The following is a 15,073-nucleotide window of genomic DNA, read 5'->3' on the forward strand; positions in this document are numbered from 1 at the left end:
AAATGGGCTAGCAGGATCAAGCCTCCTGCCTCCAACCACTGCAAATCTTCTGCCTCCTGAAGGCCCTTTGCAAAGGAGAAGCAGCTGTTAGATTAAACTTAACACTTAGCTATGGCTCTTGGGGTCCTAACTATTGGAATGATTGATTTCCAAGCTTATGCCAGTAGCTCCCCAACTCATTCTTAGAGCCGAACATCGCGTTCTTCATGGTAATAATTTCTGCTTGGGCAAAGCAGTTATTAGAAATTATAACTATGGCTTATGGGCCAGAATGAGATGTCAACTATGTTTACAAAAGCTGTAGAACACTCCTTCCTTCAGTAATATATGAACAGCAGTTCCCGTTACTTTGGTAATTATTGCATAGCAGAATGTCTTAGGGCTATGATGCACACTGTTAACAAGATGGATTTACGGTTTTGTTTACCTACAAATCAGATAGGAGTTTGCTGAATGTGCCTCTCCCAGATTCCTGGCAAGTAGACATGGGCATAAATCTTTCTGGTATTACAGTTTTCATTAAATGAATGTTCACGCAGTAGACAGTTGAAGTTCTCAAAGTGTCTGTCACCTGTGTGTGGTTACAGACAGTTAACCAAGATTGTTTGTATGCTGGTCGAAGATGACTCGAATAAAATTCATTTCTGAGTTTTTTTCTGTCTAGAATCTTATAACCCCTAGAACCAATATACTTAGAACAATGCTACTGGTGTAGCAAGCAGATTTGACATACATATAGTTATGCATGCCCTATTCTATTTTGCATACATAACTAATTCTGTTATGCATGCCTAATTCTGAAAGTTGTTGTACAGCAATTATGTGTCACTGTATAAAGCATCCAAAATTTGCTTAAATGCAATGCAGAGATTTTAAAGGATAAGACAATACCTGCCGAAAGGCTCATTATCTAATAGATGCAATACTGTGCGGAAAACCATGAGGAGGAGGGCAACCAAATTCAGTTATCAATGCTTTTCTGTGGAATTTTTTAAAGGAGCCTAAATACATTAAATCAATATGGGCTGTGCAAGCTGTTGGTCACAGTGTTGTGCGGTCCTCTGCTGCAAAAGTACATGGTTGTAACTTGGCAGTTGATGGGCGGGTAAAAAAGTGTAGAAGATATATGAAGTTAGAAGGGAAGAAGAGAACTGAAGTAAGGGCACGACCCTCCTCGCCCATGAAAATGCATTTCACAAGGTTTCTTCAGTCCAAATGGCGCATTAAATATAGAACTACTGATATCCTGACATCCTTTTTAAGGAACAGGAAAAGCCACTCCTAGGGGAGAGACACAAGAGCAGAGAAGGGAGAGTGGCATTTTCTCTCTTGCTGTGTCCCTGTTGCAGTGCCTCCCCCCCCCCCCCACGCCACTGCAGGGGAAAAGCCATGAAATTCTCTGAATGTTTGTGTAGACACTTGGGAAGAAGCAATTTGGAGTTGGGAAACAGCACACTAATTATCACCTCTCCCCTTGAGCTCTCCATCTAGTTCCATCTAGTTTTGTGCCAGGCAAAAACGTTCCTTTTTAACCAGGCCTTTGGTTGACTGACATTCAATGCCCTTTTAAAATGTGTGTGTGTGTGTAGGGGTTATTGGCATGTTGTTGTTGTTTACATTTTGATTATGTATTCTGTGTTTTTATATCATGATTTGATCCTGCGAACCACCCTGAGACCTGCTGGTATAGGGCAGTATCCACATTTAATTAACGAATTAATAAATAATCTTTTCCTGTTCTATAAGGGCTCGTGGGCTACCACTGCACATACGTAACACGCAACATTCCTTTTGGACTATGAGTCAAGAACTCTTTTCAAAGAAGTGTTTTGTGCTGCAAGAGAAGCTATGGGAATGAAAGCATTATTATTATTATTTTACTCTCTTGAAAATCATTTCTGCCGCTGTGTGTTTCACAAACACGGCTGTAGGCTTTCTGTGTCCTCTTATGATCAGCGTCTGGTGTTAGCAGCATGTGCAGACCATTGATCTGCTTAATGATCTCGTCTCTCTCCATAGATGACATGGCAGAGCTCCTCCTTGGCGAATCCAAGCTGGAACTTTTTCTAAAAGAGAACCCTCTTAAGCAGGGCGCGAGCCCCTGTGGTCCCCGGCCAAAGTTAATTGAAGTCAGGAAGCACCTCACTGCAGCGCTTGACCGAGGAAATCTAAAGGTACTTGCCACTTCTAAAACAGTATCTGGGAATTTTTGAGTTAACATATAAAGTCTGCATCAGGCTTTTGGAATCAGGTTTGGGAAGTATTTTTCCATTGCTGTGTTTGGATTTTGCGAGGTGGACACATTTTCTATATTCTTATTTCCATACTTCCCTTGTTCCCAGTTGGGAGCTCCGAATAGTGTACACAATCCTTAAAATGTCTTTTAAGGACATTCACAAACTTTCTGTTAACCCACCACATAACATTATGAGGCATTAACCACTTCCTGGACCCACATGGTCTATCCCTTTCTACTGAATCTCACCCGCCATGTTGTGCAAGGATCAAGAGAGTGCATGGCTTGCCTGACCCCTGCAAGCACCCTGTCCACATCGTTGGGTTACTATAAGAAACCGATTCCACAAAATATGACAAAAAGGTGATTGAGTAACTTCCGCTGGACTGGCAGCAATTGTGGTGTTGAGTTCCAAATGCATATGAACCTGACACCTCAAAGGGCTTTACAAATCTATCACCGAAGGCTATTGAGTGACTGGCTGTTTCTGCCTGGACTTCAGTAGCCCATTCACCACTCAAGAAGGCTCTGCTGGGTAGTTCACTGATAATGCAGCAAAGTAGGCTTTCTTGCTGCCTATGTCATCTGATAGGCTCAGTTGTGTGCTCTCACTCGTGTATTGTTGTATTTGCTACAAGAATTGAGCTCCACCTGTTGGCTGGCTCAGTTCATTGCCAGGAGCTCCTTTTTGGGCTGTCTGAGGACGGAGAGGGAGCAATCATGATGATGGCTCTACCCATCAGGCTTCATTTCGCTTTAGAATTATTTACAGTAGGTATTTGGTGTCCAATAATGGACGCAGGTGGCGCTGTGGTCTAAATCACTGAGCCTCTTGGGCTTGCTGATCGGAAGGTCGGCGGTTCAAATCCCCGCTCCCGTTGCCCAGTCCCTGTTCCTGTCAACTTAGCAGTTTGAAAGCACGCCAAAGTGCAAGTAGATAAATAGGTACCACTCCGGCAGGAAGGTAAACAGTGTTTCCGTGCGCTGCTCTGGTTCGCCAGAAGCGGTTAGTCATGCTGGCCAATGACCTGAAAGCTGTCTGTGGACAAACGCCGGCTCCCTCGGCCAATAAAGCGAGATGAGCACCACAACCCCAGAGTCGTCCGCGACTGGACCTAACGGTCAGGGGTCCCTTTACCTTTAATGGTCATTTGTTAATTTTTATTACAGTTTCATCCTTACCGTTTCATCCAGCAATCTAACAGCAAATTCCCAGCATTCCCCCCCCCCCAGTGTTGTGGCACACTAATGGACAAAGGAATAAAACCCAGGATGGGGTTATGCAGATAAAGGGCTGTGCTGTGCAGAAAGGAGCTGGAAACAGGGCATAAAAGTGCTATTTAGCTGGTATTTTGAAATAGTAAAGTTAATGGTAGCAACCATTCATATAGGGAAAAAGATTATTAGTTCATTTTTCTTCCTCTTGCTTGGTATTTTTATTTCGGTTATGCAATTTTCACAGCTGCATTTTTGCTGCAAGGTGAAATGTTATCCAGGATGTTTTTGCGACTGTGTTAAAAATAAATTTCATGAGTGTAATTATTTCCTGTGTTTTCAGTTGCAACGATTCCTCATCTTTAGAATATAAAACTATACACAATGCTAGATAGAGTGTTTGGACAAGGTAAGAATGCAGATAATGCTGTGTTTTCTTGGAGTAAATATATGCAATTTCTTTCCTCCAGCCAGAGTTCTTACAAGAAGCCAACTTGGTTATGGCCAAATCAAACTATATGGAAGGTGATTACAAAGAAGCTCTTAACATATATGCGAGAGTGGGTCTCGATGGCTTGCAGCTAGTAGCTGTACCTCCTTATCGGCTGAGGATGATAGCTGAAGCATATTCTACCAAAGGTAAGACGACTTTCAGTTCTTCCATGATTTTTCTCCCACATCCCCTTCAAATAAAATACATTGCACATGTGACCAAATTGAAACTTGGTGATGCTTGTTTCTGTTAACATTTTGGCTGCATAGGAAGAAGCATGATTCTTTGCAAGAAGCAAAGATAAGAAAACTAGTAATTCAGATTAAATGCATACACATATTGGTCAAAGTATGTCCCACTCTCAGTGTTAACCTGTTAATTCAAAAGGCACCACAGTTGGTTCCAACAAGCAAGCAAGCTGTGACTTGTGTGATCACCATCTTGGAGCCATAGATATGCACCAGATCACACCTTCTCTTCCCCCAAACTGGTACATTGCAACTTTTGGTTTTTCCATCTCTGTGGCTCCGACTTCCACTATTCACGCAAGTAGATGGCATTTATAAGCAGTTATTTTGATCATATTATCAGAAATACTTTTGAGGAACGTTATGCTTAATTTAGTTTAAGTTCACTAAAACTGCAAGCTGAAAACTCATTGAATTAGATACATGCTTTTGATTCAGCAAAGGAACTCAAATTCAGGCAGCCCTGAATAATAATAATAATAATAATAATAATAATAATAATAATAATAATAATAATAATTTATTTATACCACACCCATCTGGCTGGGTAGGTTGTCTAATCAAACCTTCATCTGTGATTTTGGAATATACCCCAGATCCCCAGCAAAAACATTGAGTTGAGAATTGTACGTTTTCAAGGCTTCCTACAGCCATCCTGTCAGGGATGTTGATTTCAGATAACTCCTTTTTGGAATATGTCTTGATGTTCCCTTCTACAAAAGTATCTTCCTTCTATATTCATTCTGATGTACTTTATCATTATGAACAGCATCTAGAAGTTAAAAACGGGCAATGATAGGTTTAGGTCATTTCCCTCTATGCAATACTGATGTAGTTTCTATAGGTGGCAGTGTTGCCCCAGCGTCAAGATGTGTTCTGCAGTGTGCGTGCATAACAGAAAGCTGGGTCATTGTTTTGAGAACACAGCAGATTCTGTGCATTGGGGTATAGAATTTTTCATGCCTTGATGCATTTGGAATTGCTTCTTTTGTCTGGATGAGCAAACATTTGCCATCTATGTGGTTTGTTTTTCTTCAGAGAGAGCAGACTCAGTGGCAGCATTGACAACTGATTCTAAATAATGTCTAAAATTAATCTGAGTGTTTGCATGCCCTGCACAGTTCAGTCCAACTGCTGGTCATATAGCTGTGAAGAGATTTTGCTGCCTAGCGTGGTAGGAGTGTAGGATACTTGATAGGCTTCCTATATAACAGTATTCGAGTTTGAAGGGGTGGGTAGATGTTAAAATTAATTTTAATGCTTTTAAAAATGTCTCTGATCTAGGGAAAAGATTAAGGTAAAAGGCACCCTACAAAAGGATTGTTTGGCTTGAGTGAAATGAGTAGATTTTTGCAGACAAGTTAACGTTGAAAACCTACTCTCCCTTATACAGTCAGACCTTGGTTTTTGAACAGCCTAGTTCTCAAACATTTTGGCTCCCGAATGATCCAAACCTGGAAGTGACTGTTCCGGTTTTTGAATGTTCTTTTGAAAGCCGAACGTCCAAAGGGGCTTCCATGCCTTCCGATTGGCTGCAGGAGCTTCCTGCAGCCAATCAGAAGCCGCGCTTTGGAAGTTGAACGCTTTGGAAGTCGAATGGACTTCTGGAATGGATTCCGTTCGACTTCCAAGGTACAACTGTACTTGCAACAAGCAAAATGAGGTATTGGCAGTGACATGCTAGCAAAAGGGAGGTTTCTGGGAAGACTTGCTCCTTAATAAGGGGTCACAGGGAACCAAAATATTGTCAAATAGGGCATTGTTAATTGACAGCCGCTTCCCTAATGCGTCTGGGTACCACAGGTATGGATTGATGCCCAGAGATAGCTTGGCACCAGTCAGATAGGGTGAGGACAGCTCTCTTCACTTGTGTTGCTCCTAGGAGCTGTCTAGAGACCTACGTCACACATTAAGTGCTCCCCCCTCCAGCCTTTCCACTGTTGCCTGTAAACCATGATGATTGCACACTTGGAGAAACCTCCGTCCATCTGTCTCTTGGCCTTAAGAGGCCGTTGGCCTTTTACTCCACTTCACTTTCCTGTCCAAATACGATGAGAACAAGTGTTACTGAGTTTCCCATCATTTTTAATTTCTTACCTCTTAGCGCTGCTATGATAGATTTAAAAATGCTTATATTATTACCAGAAACAAATGTTAGCCTATTAAGCACCGAAGCCTTCTTTTATTCAATAAATAAAGAGTAACGAATTCAGTTTTACAGTTTGTTGTTTACTAAGCCCAGTACTGCCTTCTCCAGTGTTGTATCTTCCTCCCTGAATTCAGTTAAGTATAGAATAATGTACCTCTATCAGAACAAACGTACCTACTAGCAGCCTTGTACCTAGCATTGCTTCGGAATTCTAAGAAAGCAAAAAATCAGGTCAGTTTTGAAAGGTAGAGACCACCACCTGAACATAGACAAAAACCTGCTCCTCGATCTCAGGAACCATCATGCAAAATTTTGTAAGGGTTTCCTTAGAGGTGTCCAAATGCATAGTGAACAGAGAAACCACCTTCCAAAATATATAATGGATACTGTTACGTATGTAGTCATAAACTACATGCACAGAAGTTAATTTAGTTTTCCAAACAGCAGGTCTTCCACAGTCTGGAAAAAGGTGGCGGCGGGGGGAAGACATGCTTTGCTTTATCCATGGATTTTCTCAAATCAGATATACCCCTGGTTTTTCTGTTAGGTACAGCAGTTTACAAGGACACTACGGCACAATTAACTATTGTATTGGTTTCTCTGCTTGGCCAGTGAAAGCAGACTGCCTTAGCTCCTGATTATTTTATTTTCATTGAAATATCTTTTATTTTTAGGTCTTTGTCTAGAAAAGTTGCCAATTTCCTCTTCAACAAGTAACCTCCATGCAGATCGTGAACAAGAAATTATTATGTGCTATGAGAAGGCTGGGGATATAGCCCTTCTGTACCTCCAGGAGATAGAAAGGGTAAGATGGAATATCTAGTTCAGTTGAAATATTGGATGTGATTTATTCCATAGTAGGACGTAATGCCTAGTGCAGTCCTCTTCAAGGTAAGCTCAAGGTGATAGGCATGGTTCTCCCCCTCCCCTTTTAATGCTCACAACATTAAAATGTATGTTGTTCTAAACTTTTTTTAACATTGTGTTTTTATTGTTGTAACCAACCCTGCCACCTTAGGTTGAAGGGCAGGTAAGAAATTATAGTAACAGCCACCATCACAGCCCTGTGAGATAGGTTAGACTGAAAACCATTTGGTGACTGGCTAAAGGTCACCAAATGAGTTTCATGGCTGAGTAGGGATTTGAACCCTAGACTCCCAGAGTCCAACACTCTGACCCAGGCATAGGCAAACTCGGCCCTCTAGATGTTTTGGGACTACAACTCCCATCATCCCTGACCACTGGTCCTGTTAGCTAGGGATGATGGGAGTTGTAGTCCCAAAATATCTGGAGGGTCAAGTTTGCCTATGCCTGCTCTAACCACAAAACCACACCATACTCCCAGATAAGTATGCATGGATTTACAGTCTTAGGAAAGTCAACTGTCTCTCTCTCTCATAAGGATTGCAGAAAATACATATAAAGCACATTGCACAATGTCACTGGTATAAAATGCTGTTAACATCATTTTTATATAACTTAGGGCAGTATCGGCCATCATGTTTATTCATGAAACCTAAAGATCGAAAAACTAAATTTATGTTTACTTACTTGGACTAGTTTTAACTGTAGAAATTCATGTACATACTTTGGTTTGTGAAAGAGGACTATAGAGCTGGAAAGGACTGGATCGTTCCATTAGGCCAACACTTGTGCTAAGAAAATGTTCCTTCACACAAGTCACATTAGCATATAACGACAAATTATGGTTTTGTGCTGTGTGGATGGGTTTCTATGCGCTTAAACAAAGCATTAGACATACCCCCTTGGCCTTCTGCATTGCTGGGAGAATGTCTGCTTGGTGTTACATAAGAAACTGAGACCCCGGTTTACAACAAACCATGGTTAGTTTCTATGCAAACCAGCTTCAAACCATAGGCTATTAAGCTTTCTTGTTTAATAAGACATATTCACATTGAGAAGGGCTGTAGCTCAGTAGTTTCTTGTGATTCCTGAACCACCTCAGGGAAAAGTAGCAGTGTTGGTTTGCTTCAGTATGCTACTGATCTTGATTAAAAACCTACCTTGGCCATAAATTCAAAAGGTTACTTCGAGGATGTCATTCTGTCCTGGCTTTTGCATTCCAGGTATTAGTGAAAAGAGAAAGACCTGGGTGAGATGTTCAGAGCATGCCAGTTTTGATTTATGCATGAATTTGATTAAAAAAAATATCAGTAGCATATTGTGATCAGCAATGCAATTCTGCACTTTAATTTCTCCTGAAATTTCCAGAAACTTGTGTGCCATCTAAAATAGAGCACCTCTTGTTTCTTTAAGTAAAGCATTAATTTACAGCTTTAATGCCTAATTCACTATTTGGAGACATTTACTGAAGATTAAATAACTCATTCCTTGACCCCTGTGTGCATTATTTTAATAAATCTGGCTGCATGCCAGAATAGGATATCTCATTATTTGCTGGAACTGAGCTCCTATTGATGGCTCATTTCTTTACACATTCCAGCTGAAAATAATCCAACATCATGTGCTGTTCAGCACTTTTTGTTCAGAATGCTGTGACTTTTTATCACTGTCTCAAGGTTATGACAGTGTGGCTTGCGTAACTCACAGGAAAACTCCTAAGGGTTCACGTGGTAAAAAGAATCTTTCACCAAAAATGTACCAGTAGTGTGTGGTGGAAAATGTGTTGCAGCTTTGTTCTTAATGAAAGCTGGCATGCCTGAGTGGCTTATTGGTTGTGTAATCTTAAACTATAACACAGAATTTGTAGTCCTGAAGTATATGCAGAGTCCTGGATTTTATTTATGACCTTGTGTTTCATTTTCCCAACCTGTTAAATTGACTTCATAGGAATGTACTGGAGTTTATCTGGTTTCTAAACCATAAAAATCCTCTGAATGAACTTTTTAATCCATTCTTTCCTCAGTGGTCTCAACAGCTGTTTACCGCTTGTTTAAGCAACTTGGGTTCTTGCTATCTTTGTTTATAACATTTTTCTAGCCTCAAAGTTAGGTATAAAACACTAAAATAGAGTAAGAAAGCAACAGTTACAGAAATCGTAAAATAAAAACAGGACAGTGGGACCAGGAAGTGAAAAATTGATGAAAGCAGCAAATTGGGCCATTAAATGGAATCACATTAACATAAAATGCAGTTAAAGGCAAGGGAGAACAGCATGGGCATGGAAGTAGCTTTGAGTGCTATAGCAGTTTAGATTAGCCTTTGCCAACCAGATGTTTAGGGCTACAACTTCCATCAGCTGCGCTGGTTGGGGCTGTTGGGCATGGGAGTAGCCAGGATTTTTGTTGTGGGGGCAGGACTTCGTTAGGAGGGGCATAACTGACATGATTGGTCAGTTGGTTAAGTATTTCTATTGTTTTACTTGGGGGGCAGCTGCACCTATGCTGTTGGGAGTCCAAAATATCTGGAGTTCTTCCAGGAAGAAGAGCAAGTGAGTCTGGGCCGAACAGCACCGGCCTTTTCTTGGCCCTTGCCCCACCCCCAGCCGGCAGCCCATTGTCCTGCCGAGATGGGGGCAGGGCGATGGCCACCCTGTAACCAGGTGGGTGGCACCTGGCCAGGTAATCCCACGCGGTGTCGCAAACCGTGTGAGGAGGTGAGTGGACATTGTTTTACTTGATCGGGGGGGGAGGGTCTTCACCCATGCTGTTGGGAGTCCAGAATATCTGGAGTGGACATTGTTTTACTTGATCGGGGGTGGTGGTGGAGGGGGCTGCACCCATGCTGTTGGGAGTCCAGAATATCTGGAGTGGTTTCAGGTTAAAGGTAAAGGTAAAGGGACCCCTGACCATTAGGTCCAGTCGTGGCTGACTCTGGGGTTGCGGCGCTCATCTCACTTTATTGGCCGAGGGAGCCGGCGTACAGCTTCCGGGTCATGTGGTCAGCGTGACTAAGCCGCTTCTGCCAAACCAGAGCAGCGCGCGGAAACGCCATTTGCCTTCCCGCCGGAGCGGTACCTATTTATCTACTTGCACTTTGACGTGCTTTCGAACTGCTAGGTTGGTAGGAGGGTTTCAGGTTGGCAAAGGCTAAATAGTGAGCCCATTTGAAAGTAATGCTAAACCGTGGTTTAGCACTAACTTGATGAGACTCCATGAGCTTGAGCAAAATATGGGGCTCATGCATTTAGTTTAGTTTCACTTTCAAAGAATCTCTCTTTAGCGTTATGGATGACTTGAGGATTGTGGTTTATAACAAAGCAACGGTCAGCACAGGAGCAGCTAACTAGGAGCACAGTTTAGCAACTAACCAGTGCTTTGTTGTTAACCAAGATCTGCAGCTGGTATGTAATGCTAAGCCAAGAGTTGACTGCTGGAGTGAGAGTGTGGTTGCCAACCTCAGGGTTTTAGAATCCCCACATACTCATACTTGGTATTCAGGCCAGTAGAAGTTTAGGATTGGAGTTGTAATGACCAGCACACTCTTCCGAGGTTTGGGAAAGACTCAGAGAGTGTGAGCTGCCTCTACAGTAAGCCCCAAAGGTGTAGGTTGAACGAAGAAGTGCTGGGACAGTGGCTCAGAACCTTTAAAAAGGTGATTTCTTTAGTGCCTCCCAGGTTCCCTCCCATCTGGGGATGCAAGAGTAAGTTGGAGGTTGGTGGCAGCAACTCCTGTGCTGTGGAGTAAAACCTACTGGCAGCACACCAGGACTGTTGTGTTGCAGTTGCGCAACGAAGGGAGTGTGAGAGCCTCTCTTGGGCACCCACCACTATTGTCACATATGGAACATGAAATAGATATTGAGATGAATAAAAGGAACGTATGAAGATCAATACTGTGTGTGTAAGTTGACTTGGGAGAAAGGTAGTAACTTGGGTAATTTCGATTTATTCCATTGTGTGATCACCCAGGTAATCATGGCCAATATACAGAACAGAAGCCCTAAGCCAGGGCCTGCGGCACATGAACAAGAACTTGGATATTTTTTAGAAACAGGACTTCAGAGAGCCCATGTCTTGTACTTCAAAAATGGGTAAGACTTAGTTCAATATTCTCCTTGATCATAAATTTAAGAATCTGCCAGAAAGTGAAGTAGGCCAGCCTTGGGTTATGTCTTAATATTTCAAAAGTATAGATACTTTGAAAATATTAACTCCTTCGTGACAGTCAATTTTTCATTGCACAATAATTTGAATTGTGTTCAAAATAGTGTTCAGTATGTTTAATGGGAATGTAATCGGTTACAAAAAATATATTAAAGATTTCCCCATTTGGTGGTAAAGTTTTAGTAATGAAGAATGCTACAAAAAGAAGAGTGGTTGATCTTAAAACTTCTTTTCCAAATCTCTTCAGTTACCACTTATTTTAATATTGTGCTGCAGGATAAACGTGCATGAAGACCAACAGTATGTATATGCATATTTCCATTTGTGACTACTCCGTAGATCCTTGTAGACTCTGCATGTCAGGTCATCCATAATTTTGCAATAACCTTCCCTAAGAATAGTTTACTAAGGTATATAAGAAATCCAAAAATGCTACAGAAAATGAAGAAAGGAATTCAAGCCTCTGTTCATTTTTGAAGGCTTCAAAACTTGGTGCACTAGGTTTTAGATTAGTTTGCTACTCCCACAACCCTCTGAAAGATGTGACTATTATAACATTTTAGATTCAAGTAAACCTTTATAGGAAGAGTAGAATATCCTGCTGTGTTGGTAAACTGTGTTTGATATAACTGTCGTAGCTGGTGAAAAGCACTCCAAGTTTTGAAACATAGCATGTAATTGCTCATTTGAGTTTTATAGGTCCCATTTTCAGTGTTTTGAGAACCAATATGGAATAATGCATGGCCTCTGAGTTGTACTGTAGTTCTGATGCCATTATTTAATTGGACGAAAAATGGAATATTAAGATTTCATTTTTCGAGTACCCCTAGTAAATAAGGTTGCCAGGGGGGAAGGTGAGGAAGGAAATGTTGTGCTCTATTTCAGTTTTTAGTGGGAAATACTGGAAAAGAATGAGCTACAGAATGCATGTTCCTAAAACTTTGCACAGGAGAAATATAGGAATTTTCTTATTTAAGTACACAGATAGTTTGCGTAGTCTGGGCTTAGGGTTGGTGGGCTGATCACAGTGAACTAGTTTTATTCCAGTTCAAGAAACTAGTAGTGGACTCTGGTCCACAAAATAAATTTGTTAATCTTTAAGGTGCCTCAAGACTCCTTGTTGTGTTTGCTGCAACAGAAACAGACTATCACGGCTACTACTTGGTAAATTATTCACCCTGAGAATTCATTTCTTCCTATAAAACATCAATTACTAGCTGGCTTCTGTTCTGAAGAATTAAGGCCATTTCCTACACTCTTGTGTTTGTTCCTCAGAGTGAAGGTTTCATATTTAATTAACCCAAGATCTATGAATATGGCCCTTTCAACCATCCAGTTTTCATTCTGGAAGTAACTTGGTGCAATCTTACGTGAAAATGCTAGATTTAGAAGTGGCTTGTAGATATGTTACCAATATAAGTGGCGAAGGTTGGGTGTTTGACCTCTTCAAAAACATTTGCCTGATCATGTGTTTTTAAAGTATCAACATCATGGCAAGAAATAAGATTATATGCTGGTCTGGCACTAATTGCAAATTAACCACACAAATAACCACAGCTGCTATTGTGAAATAATTACATTAATTCTAAAAATGTAATGAATTGTATATTTTATTGCATTTTTATTCTGTTCTACCGAGACCTGAAGGGGGTTCCCCTTTCCCCCATTTTATCCACACAACAACCTGATGCAGGTTAGCGTGTGTGTGTGTGTGTGTGTGTGTGTGTGACTGGCCCAGCACCACTTAGCGAGCTTCAGGGTGGAAAGTGGGCACGAACCTTGTTCTCCCTGATCTTAGTCGGACATCTTCTCACTAGGCAGTGTCTTTTACCATTGATGGTTGTTTGTTTGCAGCTATAGGAGAAGCTTTGCTTTGCTGCTATATTTGCCCATGGCTTCTGCCCTTGCAAATTACACCATCATTACAGGAAAGAAAGAAAGAAGAGAGAGAGAGAGAGGGAGAGGTTACCATCTACACAATTCCATTCCATTTTTGGAATATTTCACAGTGTTTGATTATGGTCAGATAATAAGTGGTCAGCTGAAAATATTTGACTAGTCAAATGACTGGCATGTCAACCAAATAACATGCTATTTATATGTTGTTGGAATCCATCTGCCTCAAGAGACAATGGAGTGCACCTCTGGGGGTGAAATCAAACCTCCGCATGGAAGTGACCTCCACGGGATGCAAGCCTGGGCAGTGTGCATGGAGATCCTGGGCTGCACAGACGACAAGCCCTCCCCCCCCCCCGTCTTGCTGATGTGCTCCAAAGAAAAGCAGAATAATCTGTTTGGCACCAGCTTGGCTGCAGGAGATGCCGCAAGGAAGCATACAAGGCGCCATCCCACCGTCTTAGGGACTCCACTCTGGATTTGTGTAGGGGTTACACCTTAGGCTTTTCTTCTCCCAAAGATATCTCAAAAGGTAGTGCAGGTTTGGAGTGTTCCTTCTCCTAGATGGGCTACTTCTCCAGGTTGGTGAGCTCCATCTGTCCCTCACTTCCCTCTACAGCATATGCAGAAACCGCCTTCTTGACTGTTGGACCCTCTCTTGGTCTCAATCTGCTCGTTCTGCTTGAACCCTTATTTGCATGCAGGGAAAATTCCCAACTCACTGAGGGTTTGAGACCCATTGGCTTCCCTCACCTGGTCTAGCCAGCATGTCAATCATTTAGGATTGTACACCATTCCAGGAATTGAGGTTATGCATTGCAGTTATGACTCGTTGTTGCGTGTTTTTCTAGGTATATCTGTTTTGTAACTTACAATTTTCATTGCCATAGTGCAAACACAAGTAATTTTTTTGAAGAAGGTCTTCAAATCAATCCTTACTCTGAGTGATAATCTTGAACAGTCATGACGCATGGCACTTGGTTTGGCTATTCCAATTTAGGCCCCATTGTTTTGATATCCCTTTGTGCAGGAATCTTTATTTTCTCCTAAATACCCCATTCATTGTCTTCCCTTATAAAGATGGTCATTGCTTTCTTTTTTCATACATGGCCAGTCTAATGGGGAAAAAAACATATTATATTTTGGGTCATTTCACACATTTCTATTTTTTTAGCTGCACAGCTCATCTGTTTTAAATGCACACTTGAAATGGATTATGTGAATGCAGTAAATGTGTCACAGAGCAGTTATTGACTGTGGTTCCCTGTTGAGTGTGCCCTTGGTGGCAAACTTGTCTACCTGGGTGCAACATAAAATGGGCCGAAACACAGAAAATCCTAGGATGTTTTCATACACTTTCTGCTGGTGCTTCTTTGTATTCACAGCTGTGACACATGTTAGATTTTTAAATATGTGTGTTTTCCAGCTGTCTGTAGGAAAGGGTTGCAATGGAAGTAGGAGTTTGGCACAGCTTTAGCATTTTCATAAATAATAAACTGTTATGTACTGAGTTGAATAGGATCCAAAATGCAGCAGTCTGATTGGTCCTAGAACAATAGGATCCAAAATGCAGCAGTCTGATTGGTCCTAGAACAAAAGGATTCAGAATGCAGCAGTCTGATTGGTCCTAGAACAATAGGATTCAGAATGCAGCAGTCTGATTGGTCTGCAGGAGCCACCCAATCCAGCTCCAGATGGAAGTGAATCCACAACCTGATTGGCCTACAGGAGAAGTCCAGAATTAGCCAATCACATGCAGCCCATTGTGTAAATAATGTATATAAAGCAGATACTTTGAGGGGACCTTCA

General features: G+C 41.5%; 1 protein-coding gene across 3 annotated transcripts in view; it reads left to right on the forward strand.

Moving 5' to 3' along the window:
- Positions 1-15,073, forward strand: part of TTC7B (tetratricopeptide repeat domain 7B) — a 100,974-nt gene that overhangs the window by 10,396 nt on the left and 75,505 nt on the right. For all 3 annotated transcript variants that reach the window (XM_081172790.1, XM_081172791.1, XM_081172792.1), the window contains exons 2-5: positions 2,020-2,174; positions 3,922-4,090; positions 7,016-7,146; positions 11,174-11,295. In XM_081172790.1, the coding sequence (XP_081028916.1) occupies positions 2,020-2,174; positions 3,922-4,090; positions 7,016-7,146; positions 11,174-11,295 (577 nt within the window). The remainder of the gene's footprint in view (positions 1-2,019; positions 2,175-3,921; positions 4,091-7,015; positions 7,147-11,173; positions 11,296-15,073) is intronic.

Source organism: Podarcis bocagei (genome assembly GCF_964188305.1).
Source record: "Podarcis bocagei genome assembly, chromosome: 1".
Taxonomy (NCBI): domain Eukaryota; kingdom Metazoa; phylum Chordata; class Lepidosauria; order Squamata; family Lacertidae; genus Podarcis; species Podarcis bocagei.